Source organism: Dunckerocampus dactyliophorus, chromosome 17 (genome assembly GCF_027744805.1).
Source record: "Dunckerocampus dactyliophorus isolate RoL2022-P2 chromosome 17, RoL_Ddac_1.1, whole genome shotgun sequence".
Lineage (NCBI taxonomy): Eukaryota > Metazoa > Chordata > Actinopteri > Syngnathiformes > Syngnathidae > Dunckerocampus > Dunckerocampus dactyliophorus.
Genome location: NC_072835.1, coordinates 18,382,003 through 18,407,276, shown reverse-complemented (window position 1 = coordinate 18,407,276; position 25,274 = coordinate 18,382,003). Strand labels below are relative to the sequence as shown.

Here is a 25,274-nt window from a genome sequence, read left to right as displayed (position 1 = left end):
CGATCCTTTTATTTTTTTTTTTATAAGGTTTTGTTCTAAACATGAATTTCTGGAATTCAATATTGTTATGAAAATAGCGCTTCAAAGCATTAAAAATAATAAATTATGTTTTTATTACACAGCATGACCAACAATATTTCTTGGCTTTTGCGCGAAACCTCTGTGAGTCAGGTCCCTAATCCAATAAAAGTCCAACCAGAAAAGATTAAATTGGAAAAAATGGGTGTGCAAAATACTTTTAGAGTAAGACTAATCGTTTGACATGGTTATAGATCAATTTGCCATGTGATTTAGAACATGACATTTTGTTTTTAACAAACTCTCTTCAACGCAATTTGTAATTTATTGACGGTCCCTAGTATAAACAACCAGTAGTTGAGCGGCAATTCCCGTGCAAGCTCTCCACACAGCAGTCCGGGCATAGTGTGGGGGAACTACCGCTGTAGCTACAGAGCCGACTATCCAACATCCGACGTGAAACTAACTTCACCACGGTAGACCGCGAACATGTCTGCATGGCGGTATTGCGTCTTCTTCTTTCAGCAACCAGCTTTGATGCGCATTACCGCACCGACCGTGTTGGAGCGGGCTCAGAGTTACAAACGTTATACGGCAACCGGATCGGCCCGATCTTCAAAATATAGCGGCTCGGCAGCCGATCCCCATCCGGAAGATCAGATCGGGACATCCCTACTTCTAATTGATTTTCCATTCTGGTAGAAATGTTTAGACCTAATACCGAGGTACTTTTTCACTTAAAACACTGAGCGGTAACATTACAGTAACAATTATTACAAGTCGTTACACAGAGTAAAAATGCTGACACGAGTGGTACTGCATGAACCGTCTCCTTGGTCTTGGTGTGGATGGGTGATAAAAAGTATTCACCGACTACCAGACCCAAACGTCCTAATTTGGACATTTTCTACATGAACATTTACAACAAAAGAAATGAGAAGGCCTCCTTATTTTACAAAACGATATTTAAAATGTACAGTGTTTTTGCCTTCTGCAACACTGTAATCTTACAAAAATGTTCTGCTTTTCGGCACAGAAACGATGTTTTGTCACATTTTGTTGCAAGTGAGTTGCATTTTAATACTGAGTATTAAAGAAAAAAAAAAAAAAAAAAGAGCACAGAAATCAGTGGCTAACGCCTGACAGGAAAAAAACAGGGCCACTTCTTTGACACCTTCCATACCCAATATAATTAATATACTGAAGAGCCTTTCAGCCATTAGAGTCTAATGGTGTTTGTTTTGTTTGGAACCTCTAAAGCAGGGGTGTCCAACTTTTTCCAGCGAGGGCCACATACTGAAAAAGGGAAGGATGCAAGGGCCGCTTTGATATTTTGTAAAAACACATTGAGATATGCTAAGAAGCTATATGTAGCTCAAGAAAAAACTGCCTTTCACCTTGGTAACATATCTTTAATATAGGTGAAATGCTACTAAAGATGACGTTTTTTTTCGATAATAATACAAGTTTATTCTTGTAAAAATTGGCATTTCTGCTCTTCATTCGAATACGACTAATATTTTGACTTTATTCCCGTAAAATTACAGCTGTTTTTTCCATTTCTGCTGATTTTTTTTTTTTAATTTTCCAACTATTTTCTTTCAGCTTTCCTCTTGTAAATTTTCTTCTCGTAATTATAACTTTATATCTTTTCAAAAAAAGAATGTATTTTTTCTTTATTTCAACATTGTTACTAAAATGATATTTTAAGTTAAGTTAAGTTTAAGTTTAAGTTTATTCTCATGAAATTGCAACTTGTTTCAAATTAGAAATCCATTTTTTCCTTTTAATATTTTGACTTTATGCTGGTAATATATATATATATATATATATATATATATATATATTTCACATCATGCTACTACAATGACATCTTTCTCATACTATTACTTTATTCTTGAGAAATTATGACTTTTTTTCCTTGCTAGATTACAACTCTTCTCTTAATTTTGACTTTTGATTGATTTTCCCATTTTTGCTGCTGTTGTTGTTTTTTTTTTTTTTTTTTAATGTTTCCTTGTTAAATTACATTTTTAGACTGTGCGGCGGGCCGATAAAATCACATCCGCGGGCCGTACTTTGGACACCCCTGCTGGAAACGCTATAATAATTGTACAACACTATAATTCTAGTTACCAGTCTCATTAACACAACCAATGTTTTTTGTAATAATTCATGACTGGTGGCTTGAGTGGCAATATCGTATATTAATTGGCTGGTGGTGTTTTCTTCTTCTTAAAAATGATGATGTTACGAAGCCGTCCTTCGTGTCAGTTCCCGCATCAAGCTTGTGCGTCCACTTTGGGCATCAAACCAATGTAAGTTCCATTCTGAGGATCTTCTTTTTCCTTTTCGCTCACTGGAGAGTAAGATGTGTTTTCGTCAGCGCTGGCCTGGAAGATAAACGTCGTTATTTGGATCATATCTTATAAGTAGCGATACAGTTGGCTAACTGTGCAGTATTTTCCTCACATAGTGGCTGTTTACTAGATAACAGAGAGTACCTGGCATCTTTATAATAACATTAAACAACATAGTGCACCGTGCAAAAGTCTTAGGCCTCCTTAAGATATGTTGTTTTAGCAATTTCTGTCCCAACTCCTAGGTCACAACCGGACGCTCAATTTTTTGGCGTTCCCCAAATCTCTGTTTTTTTTGTCCGTCAAGAACGTATTTGTGTTGACCATGAAGGAGCGAGATGGCGACACGCATGGAGGACGTACAACATATCTGAACGTGCATTGGCCGCACTGATTACATATGTGGGGTACACATGTGGCGCATGACACACATTCGGGGTCCCCAAGTGCGACGTACGAAAAAAATTGACATTTTGCCCAAACCCGACACCAGCAAATTGTACGAAAGACACACGTTGGCTGTACGGACGAAGTGCGTAAGTTTGTCTTGCAACCTGAAAGAGTTTGTTTGACATGAGGAAGAATCTCTGCAGCCGGTCTACGGCACAAAAATCAGCACGTCACACACGTGCCCGCCACGACCGGTTGTGACCTAGGCTTGCATTTCTTTCTCCCTCATCCTGCAAGGTTCTCTCTCATCAGGTTGTTCTTTTGTTTGTTTCAGTCACTAATTATTTTAGAAATTGCAATAATTAGTAATGCAGATAGTGTGTGTTGGGCTAAGGATGTCTACCGCCTTCCTTCTCTTTAAATGCATACCTGCAATTCAGCTTTACAGATGCCAGGTCTGACATACTGTACACTGTTGGTGGCATGTGATGGTGATCCGTCATAGTACAGGCAGTTACAAGCGCCTGCTGGTTCAAGGTGCTTATTTATTCAAGTGGACTATTAATTGGGGCACAGCATCGATTAGAGCGGAGGCCATTACAGTAATCCCTCATTTATTGCACTGAATTGGTTCCAGACCGGACCGTGATAAGTGAATTTCCTTATTTATAATTGGAATGTTTTTGCAGTTTGAGCATAGAAAACCTGTTTACGACCTTCTAAATGCGGTTTTAAACATCATTAGAGCGCTCTGGACCTGCAATAACGTCCCTATGGTCACCTTTCCACTCGTACTACCCAATATAAGCAGAGAAAATAAGCAGAATGGGAAAATAACTTTATTTGCACTATGTCATGTTGGTCTTTGCATCCATGGCTGAATCCATATTGCAAGTTAAGGTAATGCAATGTACTGTATGTCTCATCAGTGGAACATTACTGACGCCAGTGACCAGAATACTACATATAACTTGTATTTCAATATTTTTTGGACTAATAATAGGCCATGCTCAACCATGATCATTTATTAATTAATCTGTCAAAAAACACGATGGAGTGAGGGAGCGATGTTTGAACCGCGAAGCGGCAAGGGACGACTGTATTTGTATTTTACTTCATGTGGCCATTTTTATGCTTGCAAATGTTTGATTTTGGTAAAAAAAAATTGTGTACAATTTGCTTAAATATGTATATTTTTTTTTACTAATAATTGGCCATATTCAACCACAAAACAGCATGATTTATTTCTGTATTTGAGGAAAACGATGATGAGGAACACAAATGATTAACATTATTATTATTTGTGAGTTAAATGTTTTGGGGAACAGTTAGTCTGAGGTTTTAATTGTTTTTTAGAACTGTTTTTAGAACGGGCTGTATAGGTTCCCCACCCCTGTGTTAAAGGACACTTTGGATGATTGCGTGTAGGTGAATGGTGCTTGGCAGCGTATTGAAAACCGAGATTGAAGATAAGAGCAATTAATAGCAGCACAGTTAATATAAATGAGGAGAAAAAGACTTACAGCATAGATAGGCTTGGAAAACGCAATGCGTTTAGCTTGGCTCTGCACAGAAGACACACACAAGGGGACAAACACACACGTGCACGGTGCTATTAGTGCAACATGGAGCAAACCAGTTAATTTGGGCAATGTCAGCAAACCGTGAGTTGTTAGAATGAAAAGCGGGCGACATAATAATAATAATTATACATCTGCACCTTCTGCTTGCGGGCTCGCACAAGTAGGATGATCAAGATGAGCAGCATGATGCCTCCCAGCGCGACAAAAATGAGAGGGAAGTTGGACACGAGCGTGACGATCGTCAGCAGCTTGTGGACTCTCGCTGCAGATGCGTCATCCATGACCACACTCTATATAAAATAGATGAGAATATGTTTGAATCCCTCAAATAAATTAGGTTTTCTTGGAAGACTTGTGTCTCACCTCATTCAGGAACATGACAGGGAAGATTGTTTCATTCAGACCTCTGGTTTTGCTGTTATGAATGAAAGAGGCAATTATGTAACCTACAAAGCACACAACACGCGTGACAACCTGGATCCGGATACGTACGGAAAGCCTGGGACTCGATTCAACAAGATGTTGATCTGTGCTCTCTTGTTTGCACGTACGATTATGCCGGTGGTCTGTGGGTATAAAAAAAAAGAAAAAAAGAAATGTCAGCTAGACTCCCACCCCTCTGATCATCCATACATTGAAAAAACAAGGTAAACAAACAGCACATGAGAGAATTGCCACATAATCAAACCTGCACTTCCACCTGAACGCCACTAGATGGACTAGCAGTGCATAGTACACTATCTCCAACATATTCAACTCCAGAACCCAGCCTTACCAGACTATATCATGTATTCCTATTGCTTCAACATACAGTATCAATATACATTTGCATATGCATTTTCTAAATGTGGGACACTGATGTGTCCTTATATGGCACAATTAGGGTCAAGCAGACTGAAAAGTGCCGCGTAAATAAGAAGGGCTCGGTAGTAAACTAATATAAAAGTGGTTAACGCCAATACAAACAGTGGCTGGCTCTTGTTTTGGCCACTTTGGCATCCCCTTTAGTGGCTAGTGCAGTGGTTGGCCACTTTTTGGACTAGACAGCTCAGGGATGTCCAAAGTGAGACCCGAGGGCCATTTGTGGCCCACAGCTGTTTTATTAATTGGCCCGTGCAATATTCTAAAAACATAATTTAACAAGAAAACTTAAAAAAAAGCAATTAAAAAAACAAAAACAGAACAACGGCAGCAAAAATTGAAAAATCAGCAGTAATTTTACAAGAATAAAGTTAAAATATTAAGAGAAAATAATGTAATCTAACCAAAAAAAGTTGTAATTTTACAAGAATAACATTGTCGTATTGTGAAGAAAAATAACTTAATTTTAGTAGCATAGAAATTAAGACAAAAGATGTTATTTTTTCTTAAAGGCGTAATGTTATCAAAAACAAACAAAACAACAAATAAAAATGTAATTTTTGGAAAATTAGGTTGCGGAAAAAGTTATGCTTATTCGAGACCAAAATTTTGAGGAAGAAAGTTCAAATAGTTGGCAAATTAAAAAACAAAACTGATCAGAAATTGAAAAACAGCTGTAATTTTATGAGAAAAGTGTCCAAATATTAAGGAAAAAAACTCGTAACATGAAAAAAAAGTCACAATTTTACAATAATGTACTCATTATGTGGAAAATTAATTTTTAGTAGTGTAGTGTTGAAATATTAAAGAAAAATACGTACTTTTATTTTTTTTTTTTTTAAAGTCATAATATAAGAAACAAAACTAAATCAAGTTGTAATTTTTGGAAAATTGGGTTGGAGAAAAAGTTATAATAATATGGAAATAAAGTCAAAATATGACAAGAAAGCCATAATATTCTGAAAATAAAATGTACAAAGATGATTTAAGAAGGAGGTTGAAATATCTTGAAAAACAACATGGAGAAAAAAGGGCAAAGGCTGAGAGTTCATGCTAATAATACACTTGTTTACCTGCCTACCTATCACAAAGCTGAGGTGCATTTTTTTTCTTGAAATATACATAACTTCTTAGCATATCTATGTGTCGTCGTTGTTGTTGTTTGTTTTAAAACAAAATATCAAAGTGGCTCTTGCATCCTTTCATTTTTCAGTATGCGGCCCTCTGTGGAAAAAGTTTGGACACCCCTGGGCTAGCCAGTTTGAGGCGCTCCCTGGCAGTGGCTAGTGCAGTGGATAGCCATTTGGAGGCGCTCCCTTGTGGCTGCTAGTGTAGAGGCCAGCCACTGACCACTTTTCGATCTCGGGGCTGCTGGGTAATTGACGTAAAGTAAAGTGCACTGCTTGGCTACAACCAACAGAGGCGCTGTTGATTCAGTCTCAACTAAAAACAATATGACAGACTGTACATCCATTCGGTTCAGTACAAGACTGGCATTAAAACAGCAGTTCAGAACATTCAGAGTTTACAAAATGGCCTACCGGGTTAAGGTCGAGGTACGTTTGGTGGTGAGTTCTCTCAGGGGACATTCCCGCAATGGCTGCCACATATTTGGAGTCTGCCAGGTAGAAATGAGGAAAGGAGGCCACAACCGGGGCACCTAGGAGAGGAAACGAGAAGAGAACTGACTGGGCTGAAATAAAAAAGGGGTTTTTAAAGTGTGAGCCGGGCCTCCCCAGGGACTCGTCAGAAGAGGCTCAGCAGTTTGAGGTGTTTACAAACCTGCAAAGCTAGCTTCAGTTATGTCAAAGGCAAAATGAAATGATTTGCAGTTTCCTCACGGTGCAAGTCTGGGTTGAGCAGAAAACTACACAAAACACGCTCCAGAAAATTTTACACACATACATGTACACACAGCTACTCCGGTTCCTGCCTAACAGTCTATCAACCCAGCGGCGCATCGAGGGTGACACTAGGTGTTTCTACCTGTCTCATTTTTCATCCATAACACTAATTTCTGGGTTCCAACAGCAAAACATAAGCATTCAAACTTACCGTAGCATGCAGTATTTGCAGCATCCCAAGTCAAACATAGCACACCTTATTAGGCATTCTCGCCGGCGCACTTCCGAGACGTCACCGCCGGCAGCGGTTGTTTTTCTTTAGTTTTATTTTCATTTTCTATATTAAACGGCAAGGTACTTGTTTATTGGTTCTAGAACGTTGATATTTAGTTTGATATGGTTTTTACATTTTTGCAAATTGTGGTTGCAATGGAATAATGTGTTTATTTTGTGTTATTTTGTTAATTGATGGTTTTGAGTTTTTTTTTTCCAACAACACCAGGTAAAAATGATGTTAAATGTTACAGTTGTCCATTCATTTGTCATTTGTAATTATTTTGGCATCATTTTCTGCATTTAAAACTATAATTATTGTCTATGAAATTAGTTTTGGGTGTTTGGAACAGTTAACTGGAAAATTTGCTTTGGTTATAGTCCATTTTGGTTTGAGTCGGACCTTCTGGAACGGATTAATGACGTTAACCAAGGCACTACTGTATACATAGTATATAGAATTATTATTATTATGTAGGGTAATTAGTATTGAATAAATTTCCTGTAAATAAATAATATTCTAAATTAACCACAATTCATATAATTCATATAAGCTTTCTATTCCCTTTCCATCAGGCGTCTTCAAAGGGTGAGTAGCTTTACTTTATTTTTGTTTTCTTTAGTTTTTAGGTTAACCTTCCCCTACAGTTAATAAAGCTTATATGATGGCAACAGTTTCAGCATGGAACAAGTTCGTTGCATTTACATTCTTTCCTACGGGGGGAAAATGTATTTAAATGAGAACAAACTGAAAGTCGGCAAGCATCACGGAACATATCCACTGTAATTTTAAATGACAGCAGTTTGCCCAAAATAACAACAGCAGTCCCCTTTCTCTGCTTGTGTTAGCAGAGCACTAAGAAACTAAGAAAAATGTTCCTGTGTGACAATGTGTGACAATGTTTCTCCTGAATTAGAGCTGCCTGAAAGGAGACGTTTGAAACAATATTGCCAAGAAACATATTGCTCATTATTACAACCGCCGTGTGCAAGCGAGCAGCTCCTAGTCAAAACCAGATCTGAAGCTTCACCTGCGGTGCAAACAGACACATAAATATTTAAGGCTTATCTGCAAAGTCAATATCACTCTTCCCAAAAGGGCCTGCCTGCTCTCTCTGGCACAGTTTAAGTGATAGTTATTTGCTTTACAGAGACCTATTAAGACAAAAAAAAAAAGCATTTCATCAGAACAAAGAAGAACAGTTGGCCAGATGAGGTGACATGATTGGATCTGACCTCCATCCCAGGACATGCAACAAGCTACTTAGGGTCATTCTTCACAAGAAAAGAAACAATAGGTTGGTCAATGGACTCTAATGCTGATTAGGGACCCTACGTGACACCCACACATATAATCTCGCTACTCCTGCTCGGTTCCTTCCACTTATTGTCAACAGGAGACATGGCGTCCGTATGATACAGCCCATAAGGCCTGTGTCAAGCTCAAACACAACATTGCAGTGACGCAATCCTGGCTCGCCTCCCGCCGGTAAATTGCTCTCGACTACCTTGCAACGTGCACGGTGCACGACAACAAGCACATGTGTCGGCCGGCGGTAGAGCTGTGTGTTCATGAAGTGGGGCAGGGGTGACCGTTTTCCTGCTCCTGTGATCGGCAACAGCCGTCAGACAAAAACAACCCCCGGAGTCTCTGGGGCAACCAGCAAGGTCACTTTAGCACAAACACACACCAGTGCACTGGTCGACTTTAATGACTGTTTCCTAACACCTGACCCAAATCATAACCCTTTGAAAATGTGTGGCTAATATTTATACGTACACAAAGACTCTTGCACAAGCTGATAAGATCCAATACAAGAATGAAGCATTGTTGAACAATAAGTGTATTACTGCGCTGCAGTTTGTAGTAATGGAGAACTGTCGTCCATTGCACACCACAACCATAACAATAAACATACGGTTTCATTACTTCCTCTTTATAACAGTGTCAGTCAAAACTGAGCAACCTTCCATTCATCTTCTATGCCGCTTGTCAATTGATTGCGCTTAATAAGCATGAAGCATAAAAATGGCTACATGAAGTAGAATACAACCATAAGGCATTCAGAGGATACATTCAAAGACGTTGCGCTGATATGTCGTATTCTAGGCGTCAGTAATGTTACAGTAAAGGTCAGTGAGACAGGTTTAATTTATCTCACAACAGGCACAATAATCCCTCACACGGGCTACTGTTTCAGCCGTAAGCCACAGCAAACTAAAACTCAACTCTGAACCCCAGACGTCACTTCCTGTCTGCCTCCCACTCAGCTCCCCGAGCATCGAAACACATTTACAGCAACACACACTAGCACAAGTCTTATTTATGTCTTAAATGTCTAATTTTCCCATAAGTTTTACGACATTGGGTAATACAAGTGACTATAGGGATGTTATTTCATGTCTAGAGGGCTCTAATAATGTTAAAAACTGTATTTAGAAGGTTGTAAACAGGTTTTCTATGCCCTAACTACGGAAATATTCAATTTTTAAATAAGGAGTTCTTCTTTGCGGAAATTCACTGATCATGGTCGAGTATGGAACCAATTAACCGCGATAAAGAAATGATTACTGTACCGCATTGACCCAAACAACCAACGACATCCGTGACATTACGAGCAGATTACGATCAAAAACCATCGTATTTGTTAGCTGTTCAACAGCTGTTTGTCAACATGCACCGATCGATCGGCCAGGGCGGGGCTGAAGTATTAGTGTTCTTCTGCTCCGACTAACGTTTGGCCTCTACTTGCTAGCTCAGCAGACAGATAACAGATTCTCAATATATCTCAATATATCCAGTTGAGTTCCATTTCAGAGCCTTTACTTTGAAAACTGATCACACAGAAACTAAGCATGTCAGTGATGACTTACATAAGACACAAATCATTTAACATTTAACATAAAGGAAATGCACTAAAACAAATGCGCGAGCTCGATGCTAATTTACATCGGAAATCCCATACACGCGCTAGCGATTAGCATTAGCGATTTACATGGCGATTTCGAACACCTCCAAATATGACAACTAACTAACTAACATTTTCTACGGCTCAACAAGGGACAGGACGGCAATACCCCAAGGAAAAACTGGACGTAAATGCGTACTTGCAAATGAGACTAATAATACTAGCAATATTGTTGCAAATGTTGCACCAAAAAAAAAAAAAAAAAAGTCTTATCCCTTTTAGAAAAGGAATAATGATGATGATGAAGCTGACAAGTGACCAAGTTTAAAGGTTATCTTTAATGGGCCAATTAAAAAATCCATCTGTAGGCCGCAAATGGCCCTCGGGTCAGACTTCGGACACTAATGCAAATATGTTAATAAGCTAACATTTATAATGTTTTCTGAATAATCCAGCAGGACATACTGTAACGTTGTCTGCATTCCAGAATTCGCAAAATATGTATGCACAATCCTGATTACGCAACTAGACTGACCTTTCGCTATCTTCCAGCATTTTTGCTGCATCCGTTTTATGTCAACCGGGTAACATCAGAGTTGGGCAACAGAAGCAGTCATCCTAAAGTTTCCATTCTTCTGGAAAGGTGTTGCAAATATCGGTGATGTAGAGCTCGTATCCAGGAGCCAGCCAGTGTATTGGCTGTCTTTTTGCCAGTATCAGAGGAAAACCTGTATAGGTTATCAGTTATCATGCTCGCAGAGGAAGTCGGGTGTACGGCATGACAGACAGCAGAGCGCTTTCTTTTGTTAAGGCCAAACAATCGAAACTTAGATAAGCACCTTCAAAGATAGCCCCCTGAATTGTGCCATTACAGTGGTGTCTATGTGCGAAAACCGAAGCTAATTTTCCCACAGGATAGAATGTCAATCTAATTAAACATATTATAGACAAAAATTGGAAAAAAATGCAGAAAACAATGCAAAATAATACATCTAAATGAGGAAAATGGATAAATGAACATTTAACATCACTTTTACCTTTACTGAAGACAACGAGCAGATAGAGCGAGGAATTGAGGGGACGCCATCTTTGTACTTTGCCCCAGGATGGGTTGTTTAGCAGTCGCACTTAGCAGATGCACGGATGGTCAGTCACCAATGCATCGGGTGCTTTGTTTGGGAACTGGATTCCGCCGAATGATACAATACTTACTTATGTAATATTGTACAAAAATCAAGGCAAAAAATTTGGCGAAAATTTTCCTCGAAAGCCGAATCATATGAAAACTGGGACATTCATTTTCTAGAACTGTGCAAGTCAACACAAGTATTGTTTGGAAACATGAGACTAAAATAACAGCAGTTGAGGCTCCTTGAGAAGGGACACAGAGTAGGTTCACAGTGAGAAACTGTTGTTTACCTTTCCGACATGGACTGACTTTCAGGAGGCCTGTTCCCAGGCACTCCTGTGGGCTCACGCAGAAACCCTCATTGGCTGGGTTCTCCTCTTTGCTAGCCAGGACAGAGCGTGGTGGCGTGAAGCGGTATGCCGGGATTCCTTTCACCTCCACGTCTTTCTCGAACTCCATGTAGATAGACCTGCACAGCAGAAGAAACACCTTTCTGAACAAATGTTGGGCTTGATAAATTCATGTTTTGATTCATCATCATTAAGAATTTTGGCTCAAATGTGGAATTTGATGTGGATGATCACAACTGGAAGAGCGTGCAGTTAGTTTGGTGCCTAAATGAGCTGCCACAGACTTGAAAGTGCCGTAAATTCCAGTGTATGAGCTGTACCCAGTAAATTTAGAGGAAAAAACAGAATTGTACATATATATAAGCCGCACCGGACTATATGGCATATTGTGGCGCGCACGAGTCCGTGAGGACCAGGCAGCTCTTTATTTGACAGGAGCCAATCATGAGCTATGAAAAAACTCAGGACGAGCTTGTCAACCCATTGGAAATTACATGAGGTCATCGCTCAATATAACAGTCTGACTCACGGTGTCATCTTACAAACAACACTAAACTCATCACAAGATATATCTAATAAATATACAAACATGTACCAATACGAGTTTTTTTTTTTTTTTAAATAAAGTTTTCTCATAATGAGCAAAGCATTTCATTGGAAGACACGCAGCATAGAAAATGGATGGATGCCGGTGCAATGCTGCTTCTGTCCACCAGTCGTACTTAGGACACCCCTACCTTAAACCCTATATATGAAACAGGTTTCCATTTGTACTTTATTGTTTGAGACATTTAGGATTCCATGAAAGTTATTATGACTCCTGAGAGAGTTACTGTACAGTGAACAGTTCATTCTTCTATCCAAGTCCTGTCCTTCCCAGGGAATCCTAATGGTTTCTCAGTCTGAACAAAAGAGTCTATACAGTGTTTGCCAACTGGCCACCAATCGTGCAACAATACTGTATCGACCTTTCCCTTGACCTTTGAGAGAGACGGGGAGTAAAAAAGCCTGAGGGTGTGTATGCTGGAATAGCATTTGGATTCAGCTTTGACTTTGGAAATACTTTGTACAAACTGTAATGCACAAAGGCAAAGCATATCAAGTCATTTACATGAGAAACAAGATTCATGAGCTAGGGAAGTCGTTATTTGACCGGTGGCACCTGTGTGCAATTCATCAACATCTTGAGGGTTTTGTGGCTCAGCTGTCGATAAGGGGGCCAAAGGGTTACAGAAGGGACCCGTCATTCTTTGTTTTATTTATATCGTTTTTTCATCCCGTAGATCACTTCCAGATGACATTCTGCTAAATGTTTTTAAACAAAATCAACATCCTGAAGCCAAAGATGCACTTGTGTGAAAGTGCTTTAATCATTTCCTCTTCACATGTTGTTAAAAAAGACAGGAAGCAAGGGAGGCAACCTTCCCCTTTAGTCCAAATAACACATCCCTCCTCCATGAAGCCACAATACATTTAGTAAGTGGGTGAAAGTGTTTTGTAAACATGTGGAACGAGGGCTTTACGACACGCGCCCAGACTGGGTTAAAGGTAGAACCGGGCTACGCCAACAGATTCTTTCCACACACGACAAAAATCCTTTTTAGGTCAAGGTTATAGCCAAAATTAGAGGTGCGTATTATCATAAGAACACTTCATCAATCATCTGAGGGCACAATTACACAATAACCTCGTTACAACAAGCATCGCTGCAATGTGCATGCCAGGCCAGTAGTTGGCGATGTCACTTTGTAAAGAAAGACCACAACAAACATCCAGACAAAACAGCAGTTTGAATAACTTTCGTAGGACATAATGACAAGTCTTGTGTGTTATTTATTTTGCTGTTACAAAATAGGGAAATGCACAAGGCAACCCAATTGCAAACCTGCCAACATGTACGCATTGTTTGTACTCATTATGACCTGAATATGCTCGTATGCTTGGCTGCTCTCGGTATGCATTTTGTTGCATTTTGTCGGACTCAGTTTCGACTTCAGTCCATGAAACCTGCACCATGCTCCTGTGTTGAGGCACCAGTGTTCGCTACGCCAGCTCGCTCCTCCACCTGGAATCCCTCCTGTCTAGCGTGACGTGCAGTTCCAAAAAATGAACGGAAAGGCAACAATACTTCCAGTGTGCTTAGGACTTGTTCAGAGGGTGTGCGGCCCACATTCGCGAACACCTTCTCCTTTTGCATCAACATTTGCAATAAAAAAGTCTTAACTAGAGCCCTAATAATAAATAATAATGCATCATCGATTAATCAACATCAGTGACTATGTAACCAATATATTAACTTTAAATGACATTATTTTTGGGCCGAGATTCTGTCACGCTGTTCCTTTGTGTCTCTGTGCTGCACCCTGCCCGAGTACCTGGCTCTTCCCCCTCGCACATAAGCACACAGACCAGCGAGGTGCAGCTCTTCCTGTCGCACCCACTCGGCTGCAGCAGAGAAGACGACGAGAGAAACGGCAGAAGAAACTGCATTCTTTTACACCAAGATAAGCTGCGACTTTGTAAAACAATATAACACTACACTTTAGTGCCGCATGAGAATACCGTCCTTGCGGAAACACGCTGTCAGGGCCCGTCAAGGAGATCACTCTAGTTTTTTTCACGCAAGCTTTACATTGCAGCGTTTTAACATCACGCAAGTTACGTCTCTGTGAGATAAACAGATGGATGCAACTGTTAATCCACATGTCCACCATTATGAAATATACTATATATATATAAGACATTTCAGCATTCATATCAGCATTTTAAAGTGAAATAACATTATACAGTATATCATTATATCCCTTTATATCATTGTGTTTACAATTTGACTTTTGTTATTTCTCAGTACATTTACAGTTAGTCTTTTTTTAAATTATCACTGTGTTTACAGTTTGCCTTTTGTAATTTATCAGTGTTTACAGTTTATCTTTTTTTAATTTATCACGGTGTTTACAGTTTGCCTTTTGTAATTTATCAGTGTGTTTGTAGTCCTTATGTTGACAGTGTTACTAATTAAAGTTCTTTATTTTAATTTAGTAGTCTTCTGCTTCGTTGTGCTGAATCGTATTTTGGGTATTATGAGAATTTATGCTCATGTACGGTTTATATCAATGCTCTTGTTTCATATATCGGTGAATATATCGGTTATCGGTTATACACACCCTGGACTGGACGCCAGTCAACAGAAGGGCACATATAGACAAACAACCATTCACACTCGGATTCATACCTATGGATGATTTAGAGCTTCTAGTTAGTCTAACATGCATGTTTGTGGAATGTGGGAGGAAGCCGGTGTACCCAGAGAACACGCACGCACAGGGAGAACATGCAAACTCCACACAGAGAAGCCCAATGGAGGTTCGAACCCTGCGAATTTCCGGCACATTTTCAAATGTTTGCGTTTTCCAAAATGCAGTTGTCGTGACTTAGTTCAAGTAGAATCAGTTTGCTACATGTCATGTTTGTTATGTATAGTATGTATGGAGTATGTAGCAGCATGAAATGGTATATTTATTAGCTTTGTAGGCTATTTTGGGAGTATGCATGTTGGTTATTTAGCTATGCAACCTTGGCATGTGCATCAGTCACAAGGGAGGAAGCCATGAACTTTTGGGAAATCCTGAAGGATCTTGTCAGGATTTTAGAGTCCCAATAAGCTTTAGTAGAAAGCATGTGTCATAAACATTTACAGGACGTTTGGGGGGGAAAAAACTCCTGCAGCGCGCAATGTTTAGACATGGAAACATTTGCTTGCCTTGTTTTAGACAGTAATGATGGTTTTCTTTCATCCCATGAGCATCTCTAACCTCCACCCAAGCCCAAGACACTTTCCTCAACTTTTCTGTGTGGCTTTAATCGTGACTAGATTAAATAACAGCCCTCTGGGCACACAAATCGAAAGTCTTTTACGCACAACAACATTGGAGTTGAAATACCTGCAAAGGTCTGGGGTGAAGATGTAAATGCGTTCATCTTTTTTCAGCAGGGGATGGAAAGCACTTCCATCCGACCCGTTGATGCTGTTGCTTTGGTTGGTGTTCCAGAAGTTCAGCTGGCTGCAAAACATTTAAGTGATTAAACAAGATGTTTTTGATTATTTTTGGCCGCCTATTCTGCTTATTATCCTTTTCATCTCAATGACACAAAATTACTGCGAAATGTTTGATGATAAATATCTGGAAGGGCACTTGTGAGAGGATGCGATACAGCACATCCAAACAGTGCCCACTGACGTGTCAGCACTCTCGGCGAGAAAAAGGAAGGGAGCAGTGTGTTACCTTTGACCTTTCCATGTTTCCACTCGGCCGTAATCCAAGTAGTTCTGCTCCCCAGTGTGGAAGACAAATTCCCCGTCATTGCTTCCATTTTTCTAAAAAAAACATACAGCATGTAACTTTGTGTTCCTTTTCGGTACCAAAATCATTTTGGCTGCTTGTACAAGACGTAAAAGCTGTCCATGCCTTGTACATCAGGCCAAAGGTAGTCTCAACTTCAGGGTTGCTCGGAGCAATGCGGACCAGCAGGGGGTCCTCATAGCCCCACAACAGTTCATCCACGGTGCGAGTGGTGAAAAGGCCGCTCCCGATGGAGTTCATCCAGATGGACACCATCGAGGCCTTAAAGAAGCTCCCTTTCACCTTGTTCATCACCGCCTAACACAGGACAAGGTAGCGTTGGAAACTTCGGACAGAACTAATGCTAGCACGTTTTTTCGACTCACCCAAGCGGGTATGTTGACGGTGGTGATGTTATCAAACAATGGGTCCCCCACAGATTTGTCCCTCAGGAAAACAAAGCTTTTTGTATTGTACGCCGACACCATTTTGCCATCGTCCACCATGGTCACGTTGTCCTTGTACCTGTACTCCCTTTGCAGACACAAAAAGACATCATCGTTCATCATGACCCGGAAAAGCCAGCACATAGTCTTTGAAATGCTAAAACCGCACTGAGATCTCTTATGTACGAGACATTAAGATGCAACATGTGCATCGCGCGTCGCGGTTTGAAAAACTGCAGTTTTGTGTTGTTGTGGCTGATACCATTTTATAAGCTACATTGACCCAAAAATAAAGCTTTTTATTCTGGAAAAGACAATCTGTCTTATACTGTAACCCCTGCGAATTTTGCAGCTTCACGCTATTGCAGTTTTTCAAAAATATATTCAAAATAAATCATGCTGTTTCATGTTTGAATATAGCCTATTATTAGTAAAAGAAAATGCATATTTGAGCAAATGTTACATAATTTTTGCCTTTAAGCATTCTCAATCATAAAAATGGCTAAATGAACTAAAATACAAGTATATGGCATTCAGAATACGCATTCAAAGACGTGATGCTATGTAGTATTCTACACTGGTCACTCGGTGTCAGTAATGTTACTGTAATGTTCTATTAGACACACAAGCACCAGACTTGATCGCCGGAACAACAGGCTTTCATTGCAGGTTTGAATTATCTTACAACAGGCACAATAAGCCCTAACTCGGGTTACTGTGGCTGTAACCCACGCCAAGTCAAAACTTAACTTTGAACCCCCAACATCACTTCCTGTCCTCCCACACCCCCACAACCGCCCCAGCTCCCCTAGCACTGGAACACATTTACAGCAACACACACAAGCATGAGTCTTATTTATGCCTTAAATGGCTTATTTTCTCTTACAATGTCTACTATATTGGGTAATGGGAGTGTAAAGGTGACTATAGGGGTGTTATTTCATGTCTAGAGGGCTCTAATAATGTTAAAAAAACATATTTAGAAGGTTGTAAATTGGATTTCTATGCTCTAACTACAAAAAACTCCCTGTATAAATAAAGAATCCTAATTTGCAGAAATTCACTTATCATTTTAAGATTTATACATGCAAACCAAAAGGCTCTCTCCAGAGGTTTTCCTCCTGTCACTTACGCACCAGCTATGTTAGCAAGACACAGCGGCAGTATGATGCCAAAAATAGTCACTACACAACTTTTGAGGAGCTAAGAAATACGGTATCCTTATTATTGTCACTGAGATTGAAAACATGAAAAAAGGTCTTAAAATGTTATTAATGTAATTTAGCTTTTTGGTCATAGATGACTTTAGATGCACTGCAGATGTCGTCCATGAGGTCTGATACCTATTTAAGGGTTTTGACATGTTCCCTGTCTCACAAATATACTGTATGTTGCACCAGACCACTGGCTCTACATGGAAGTCTTCCGAAAAGATAAAACAAAGAACAAACTGTGTCAAATTTCTAAGCTAAAAAGAGGAAGCAAAAGTTGAGCTGCCTCTGTCTGAGCAATGAGCAAATAACAGCCACATTTCAACAGCTGTGTTTACATCACAAACAGTAGACTAGCAAGGACACTTACACTTGGTCTTGAGATAATAATGGCATTAATGGATCGTTTGAAAATTCAAACTTGTGCTCCCCAACATTTGTTTTCAAAGTCATCAGTGGATAATCATTCCACCCTGGAAAAGAACGGTTCAAGTCATATAAACCCAAAATGAACATGACATGAATTCAACTGATGAATGTATGCACACTTCTGAAAGTCTTCTACTTCATGAATCCAGAAGATTAGATTAAAAATCTAAGACCACGGGCAGCTGAGTGGAATACGTGGTAAGTCGGGTGGTTGTGGGTTCTCGTGCTTGGTTTCCCACAGTCCAAAAAGACGCATGTTAGGTTAGTTTGGACTCTAAATTGTCCACAGGTGTGAATTTGAGTGTTGAATAGTCTTATGTTTACATGTACCCTGTGATTGACAGGACACCAGTCCAGGCTATCCCCTGCCTTTGGCCCAAAGTCAGCTGGGATAGGCTCCAGCTCACCCGTGACTCTGAACAGCATGAGCGTTATAGACAGTAAATGAATGAATGAGTGTTGGCCCCCACCTGTAAGTGTAAGGCCCAACCTGTTTGACCACTGGCTTGGCCCCGGTAAGGAATTCATCCACATTGGTCACATTGAAGAAGAAGAACTCCATGTAGACAGGAGGAGGTGGCCTCTTCCATGACTCAAACACGCGGCTGCCCTCCACCAAAACAATCTCCTGTTGAGACACCATGACACCAGTTGGATGTAGATCATACAAACTTTCAAATTCAATAAATATGTGAACGCTAAGTAGACTAGTGCTTGAAATGATATACAAGTGATTGACCCATTTCAAGTTAAGAAGACGTGGCCACATGGTGGAGTCTCACCAGTCTGTCCCTAACAAAAACAGCCCAGAGAACAAAAACATCTTAGGGGGGCTGCGGAGGGGTGCCGCTGTCTGACAAGAGCATTGACCGTGCACATGAATGGTATTAGGGGAGACCCTTCCATAGTTCCATTGTCAACGGTTGCCATTGACAACGGGTACTCGGGGAGAGTCACTGACAGATCATGTGATCCATAAGGCCGGACGCCCAATGGTTGCGCAGGACTGCAACCTTAATGATCTGGGCCACATTCCACAGAACTGAGCTACATGAGGCCCTGGCACCGCAAAGCAGCCACCGAGCTGAACTCTCTCGCAGTTTTCACGGCGTTCCCGCCACAGAATGCCTCCTGCTTGTGGATGCCTTGATTCACTGCAGGGATCTTTTGAGGAATTGGAAAACATGAGGACTAAGAGAAGATCAGAGGGGGTGAGGGGATTAGTTTGTCTTCTAATAACACATGAGAAGGAAATCTCAGGTTGGCCTAATTGTGTCAGTTTTGTTCAAAGTATCGCCTCGACATAAATTAACCCCAAAAAGCAAAACGCACCAAAGCGTCCCAGCGTTCCCGAGCACCCGCCTCCTCTTGCTTCTTTTCTACTTGTCCATAGACAGACGTTTGTAAAGTGGTCAAGGACAATAAAGCTGTCACCTTGGATTGAGGAGGGGAGAGAGTGTGCGCTTTTCTTCTGTTGTTCTTTCATGCTTGGTGCACAATTCAATATGGCCGCCCTCCCAGCATGCCACATGAAATACTGCATGGAAAACAGGAACAGAGCAAGCCTCTCATCTCCGCCACTCCCCAATTGAAAACACATGTAGCAGGTGAATACACAAATAGGCGCGCTGATGCCACTACTACTACTTTGATGTACAGACGGACAAAAACACAGGCCTGAATAACGCACACCCAGAGGATATTCTTGAAATCCTCTTAAAAACAATAGAACATAATGTATGTTTGTTTAATGTTCAGTGAATTGTTTTTTTTAGATGTTTCCAAGCCTCAAACAAATGATTCCATAGTATGAGAGTCACAGGGGGTAAACCCTTCAGAGTGTTAAGACCTTGAATGGCCTTTTGTCTCATGCCGAATACATTCCAAACCACTGACTGTTTCTGTTTGATTCATATTGATTTGGTCCGTCTGGGGCACATGTGTCAATGGAGGGCCGAGACACTGCAGGTTTTCTCTCCAACCAGTTTCTCCAGCAGGTGATTTAACTGATGAGCTCCTTCCCTCAAATTGAAGGAGGTGTTGATCATTAAAATCACCCGCTTTAGTGACCGGCTGGAAAGAAAACCTGCAGTGTCTCGGCCCTCCTTTACTCGAATAATCAAAACATCAAGCTTCAGATTAATCGACTAAGAAAATAATCATGAGTTGCAGCCCTACTTCATATTGATCACACTCAATTCAGCCAAAAAATTCTCAATTGCCAATCATCTGCTCAAAACATGTTAATTGTCGAAGGTTGTCAGTACTTGGTTTAATACAACGGATTGCCAGCGACTGTTTTTTATCTTTCCTATCGAAAAAATTTGCATTTGGAATCCAAACAACCAGAAATTCTGGGAAGTCTGTTTCTCCAGTTATTACATTTTTAAAAACATTATCACTATTTGGTAGTATTAGAAGTCTCACCTATGTGAAATTTCCAATATCCTACCAAGGATCAAGCGGTTAGCCAATAATGCTAGCGAAGTGCAAGAGGCTTAGCACTCAAGAAGGTTGTCGTTGGAATGAGAGCCTTCACACTGCGAGTAGTGTAAGGCGGTAACCTCGTGCGCCAGAAATAAATCAAACTACCAGGCTTGCTGCCATGCCAAATACCCAAACAGATAATATACTTCACTTATCTGAATTTTGGCGACACCATACTGCCGTCTTAAGGTTCCTTGACAAAGCAGTGCGTCACCGGAGCATCCTGTGCAGTTTCGTATTTCACTGTCTTTGCATGCATTAAATTTCTGAGAATTGGAGGGTGCAAAATCCAACAGCCGTGAAGTCAGAACCCTCCTGGTATTTAAAGTGGGATCTTTGTACCAGCAGCAATATAAAGAGGAGTGTCCACATTCTTGGCAAGTTTTGACAATCATACCCGCAGCCTATTTGGGTAAACCAAGTGGCTCACCTAAAAAGCAACCCACGTGCATTTCTGAGTGCCAGCCCACTGGCCTATTTCCACCCCCATCACCCTTTGAAGATCCTGGGCGAGACATATGGTAGCTGTAGAGATCAGAATCAGTTCCTGTTTTAATGTTTGGTTTAATATGTCATTCAAAAGGAACTCTGTCTGTGCTGTACGACAAACCCTGACAACGGAACATAAAAAAGGGCGAGGTGGGCCACCAATTTCATTTCTGACAACATGACTCTAGAGTTGACACAGACCACGCTGCATCATCCTACGTCTTCCTCCTGAAAGGAAAATTGCAAATCTGCAAAGGACAGAGGTGGGAGAGAGAGTGTTTTGCAAGTCTCATATCTCAAGTAAAGATGTGCAAGTCCAAGTCATGTCTCAAGTCAAGACAAGACAGGTCGAATCAAATCTGAAGTCATGGGCTTGGACTTCTTACAAAATGAAATGGCATTTTAACAATGTAACATTCTATTAAATTAGACAAATACAATGAATGCATTTTGAGTTGTTTCATTTTTTAAATGAAACAACTCATTGACACCCTCATTGTTTCTTCTTAAACCTGATTGGATGTTAATAGATGCATTCAATGAGGAAGATTCTGTGGGAAAATGAATTGTTTCTTTAACGATTATGTTAGTTGAATACTTTGAATGGGGACACATTTTATTCGACACGCTCACGGAAAAGCTCAAGTATTTTCAAGTTGAGTAAAGTCAGAGTCAGATCCCAAGTCATTGATGTCAAAGTCCAGGTGGAGTTGCAAGTCTTTGATGATATTGTCAAGTCGAATCCAAAGCCATCAAAAATTGCAACTGGAGTCTGATTCGAGTCCAGGTCATGTGACTCCAGCCCACACCTCCGGTAAAAGAACCAGCAGTTCACTTTTTCAACTTCCACAACTGCTTTCCTCTGACTTGAAAGCAACACACTAAAAATTATAAATATCACATTTACGTTTTTTAAGAATAATAAAAAACTGAAGTCCAATGAAACCTCGGTTTTGATTTATGATTCGAGTTTCTACCAATATTTTGTCTCGGTTCTCGTACGCTGCCTCGTCCCACTTGATGACGCCGCATAGTCTTGTCATGTTGTGAATACACTGCGTAAGAGTCCAACTGTGTTTGTAACGTGTCTTACATTACATAACGTGCCTCTTAACGCCCACCTCTGCCGCCCCTCTATGGTGCCATCACCTGTTGACTCTGTAATTCTTTGCTAACTAACAGTTACACCACAAGTGTCTGCTTTTTTTTTTAGTTCAGCTGCAAAATAACCGACTATGGGGCCAAAAATGAATGTGAGAAACGCTATTAAGTTCAAGAAATAACTTCTAGCAAAGTACGAAGGTATCATCCGTGTGGCTCTCTCCTCCCTTCCCCCCTCTCTGGTCCTGGAGTCTTCAGTCAAGGTAAAAGCGATGTTAACTGTTATTGTTAATATATTTAGATGGAATTCTTATAGTTTTCTGCATGTAAAACTATATTAAAAGTGTTTTGTGTTCACATTTTGGGTGTCTGGAACGGATTAATAGGATTTCTGTTGTTTCCAACGAGAAAAATTGTTTCATTTTTCGCACGATTCGGTTTTAGACAGACCTTTGTAACGGATAAATAATGAAAAGCAAGGTAGCAATGTATGTAACAAAAACACAAGTTAGTCGTATTCAGGAATAAAACGGCATGCGGTTTGTTGATAAGCCATTGTGAAATTTCACATGGCGGTTGCGCGGTTTCTCGTCGCAGTTTGACATGAATCTGGTCTTGTTACGACTTCACTCTTGTCACGTTGCGACTTTATACTCGCCATCTTGAACCTTTATTCCCGTCATATTACGACCTTATTCTTGTCACACTAGAAATGTGTTCTTCTCACATTGCGATTTTACTGTGGCCGTATTGCTACTTTTTGTCTCGTAACATTATGACTTCTTTCTTATCTGATCTTTTTCTCATCATATTACAAATTTGTTATCGTCATTATTGCAACGTGAGGTTTTCAGCGTACGGCGACGATATTGTAGTTACAAATGTAAATAAATAATTAAAAATGCAAACCGTGATGTAAAAACCCTCTGCTGGCAACCAGGCAATAACTAAATTTAACAACTGTTTAATAATTGCCATTTTTTAATTATATTTTTAGAAAAATCACATCCGTAAATCTGTTATTGAGTATCTCTCAACAAAATGTAATGTAAGTAGTTAAACCCAAGTTTGCAAGGTGCCAATACGACTAGTGCTGTGTGTTTTGTTTTTATGTGACGTGTTAAAAATACAGACCAATACCACAAACGAGCAATGGTGGCCCAGCCTCTCACTTATTCCTGGACATGGAATGGCTCTGAACCACCTCAAGGACATAATGATAAGGCAGTGGGAATAATCAGCTGCATCTGGATCCTTTTTTTTTAAATTCACTATACAGCAATATTCCATTGTTTACAAAAAAAAGTAGTCTGTGAGGAAAAGAAAGTGCTGATGCTTAGTTCATATTGTTGATGACATATCAGGGCTGCGGGGGACTCCAAAATCCCCTTATCTAAATTTGTTAGCTGAAAACCAACTTTGTCGAGCCAATAACAAATATAGAACCAGGAGTTTTCTTTCACTTTTGTTCATATTCCAACAAATTCACATAATTTCCCAGTGAATGATGCATGGATTTTAACAAAATTCAAGCATACAGGGGCTGTCTGAAGATGCACAAACAACACATTAAGACTGCAGGGTCTTTATCAAGTTTAAAACGTTTGCAGGCAGCTGGAAGAGCTCTGCAGCTCATCGACTCCAGTATTCCGTGTCTCTGTTTATTATTCCTCAAGTGTTTCACACAATACCACCATTGTCATAGACCACTGTCCTCCACTTTGCACAAAGCTCCGTATTCAAAGCGGAAGCGGCGCAAAGAGGAGGCTGTGCAATGCAACGCATGCGAAGTGTCTTTTTTTTCATTTACCTTTTTGAGACGGTTGTGCATCAGGGTGCGGAAAGCCTGAGACACCATAAGACCGATGCCCACGATGAGCAGGGTGGCGCAGATGACCCCCACTGTGTAAATGGCACACGACCTCCGCGTCATACTCGCAGGTGCTGGCGGGACACGTGCGAAACCGCCACAATGTGAAGACGTCAAAAGTTTGTAAGCGTGGTCCTCTTTACTTTTTCTTCTCGTCCTCCCCCGTCACCACGTTTTTAAAAGTAGCTGGAAAGTTTCTGAAAAGTTTTCTGAAAACTCCTAGCTTAGTAACTAACGAGCTACTGTTTACTCGTAGTTAATAAATCACTGACCAGGGACACCGGGCTTTGACTAAACGTCCTCGAGCTGGACCTTAAAAGTGGGTACAATAAAAGCGAGCCGACGGGTATTTATGGCGGGCCGAGGCTAGCGTGCGCGCCTTAGTCGAGCTCTCATTGGCCCAGTTACTAGGCGGGATCGCGCACGGCTTGTGAGCGCGCCCGGCTTCACACAGCGTTGATCCCACAGACCCCCTCCATTCCCTTCCCACCACAACTCCCCAAACCAAACAGGGATAAGAGAGGCCTGTGTTGACCAATACTACAACAGGAAGACACTTTAAGTTCACTTTGAAAACTCAAGCATTGTCCTTGTATGCTTGTTTTAGAGCAACATTGCACACTTTATGTATAAATAAGACCTTTTCAAAATACAGGATTAGGGCGTCATTGACAACAAAAATGATAATACTAAAGTCTCATATAGTTATGGCATTAAAGTAGTAATATGAGAATTTGATAAGAAAAAATAAAGTTGAAATGTTTTTACTATTAAGTCATAATATTGCAAATAATTTAGTATAAGTTTGACAAACGAAATCCACAGTCTGAAATCAACCATTCCATCGAGTTGTTAAAATTAGAAAAAAATAGGACTTTATCTGGTAACCTAACTTTGTTCACAATACGACTTTATTTGCATTATTTTACTGCTTCATTTTCCTCAAATATTTTTACTTAATGCTCATCAAATTCCGACTTCTTTCTTGTCACTTTCCGACTTTATTCTTGTGACAGTATGACTTTATACCTGGCATTTTACGACCTTATTCTCATATTTTGACTTCATTGTCATCACATTATGGCTTTTCTCCTCACATTCCAACTTCTTTGATGTCATTTTACAATATTCTTTTCATTACATTACAACTTTAGTCTTACCATTTTACGACGTTATTCCCATCA

The 25,274-nt window shown here is 40.2% G+C and overlaps 1 protein-coding gene across 2 annotated transcripts; it reads right to left on the bottom strand.

The window, feature by feature from the left end:
• Positions 1–1,088: 1,088 nt before the first annotated feature.
• On the bottom strand, positions 1,089–24,434 carry scarb2b (scavenger receptor class B, member 2b). 2 transcript variants are annotated; one of them, XM_054756786.1, is made up of 13 exons: positions 24,031–24,434; positions 18,614–18,771; positions 16,444–16,591; positions 16,184–16,375; positions 16,001–16,092; positions 15,659–15,778; positions 11,658–11,836; positions 6,754–6,872; positions 4,844–4,917; positions 4,715–4,766; positions 4,489–4,641; positions 4,292–4,333; positions 1,089–2,411 (listed from the first exon to the last, which is right to left on the bottom strand). In XM_054756786.1, exons 1-13 carry the CDS (start codon positions 24,151–24,153, stop codon positions 2,301–2,303), a joined length of 1,563 nt encoding a protein of 520 aa, XP_054612761.1. In that variant the 5' UTR covers positions 24,154–24,434; the 3' UTR covers positions 1,089–2,300. The 2 variants fall into 2 exon arrangements, with proteins under 2 accessions (XP_054612761.1, XP_054612762.1); XM_054756787.1 differs by lacking the exon at positions 4,292–4,333.
• Between the last annotated feature and the right edge of the window lie 840 nt (positions 24,435–25,274).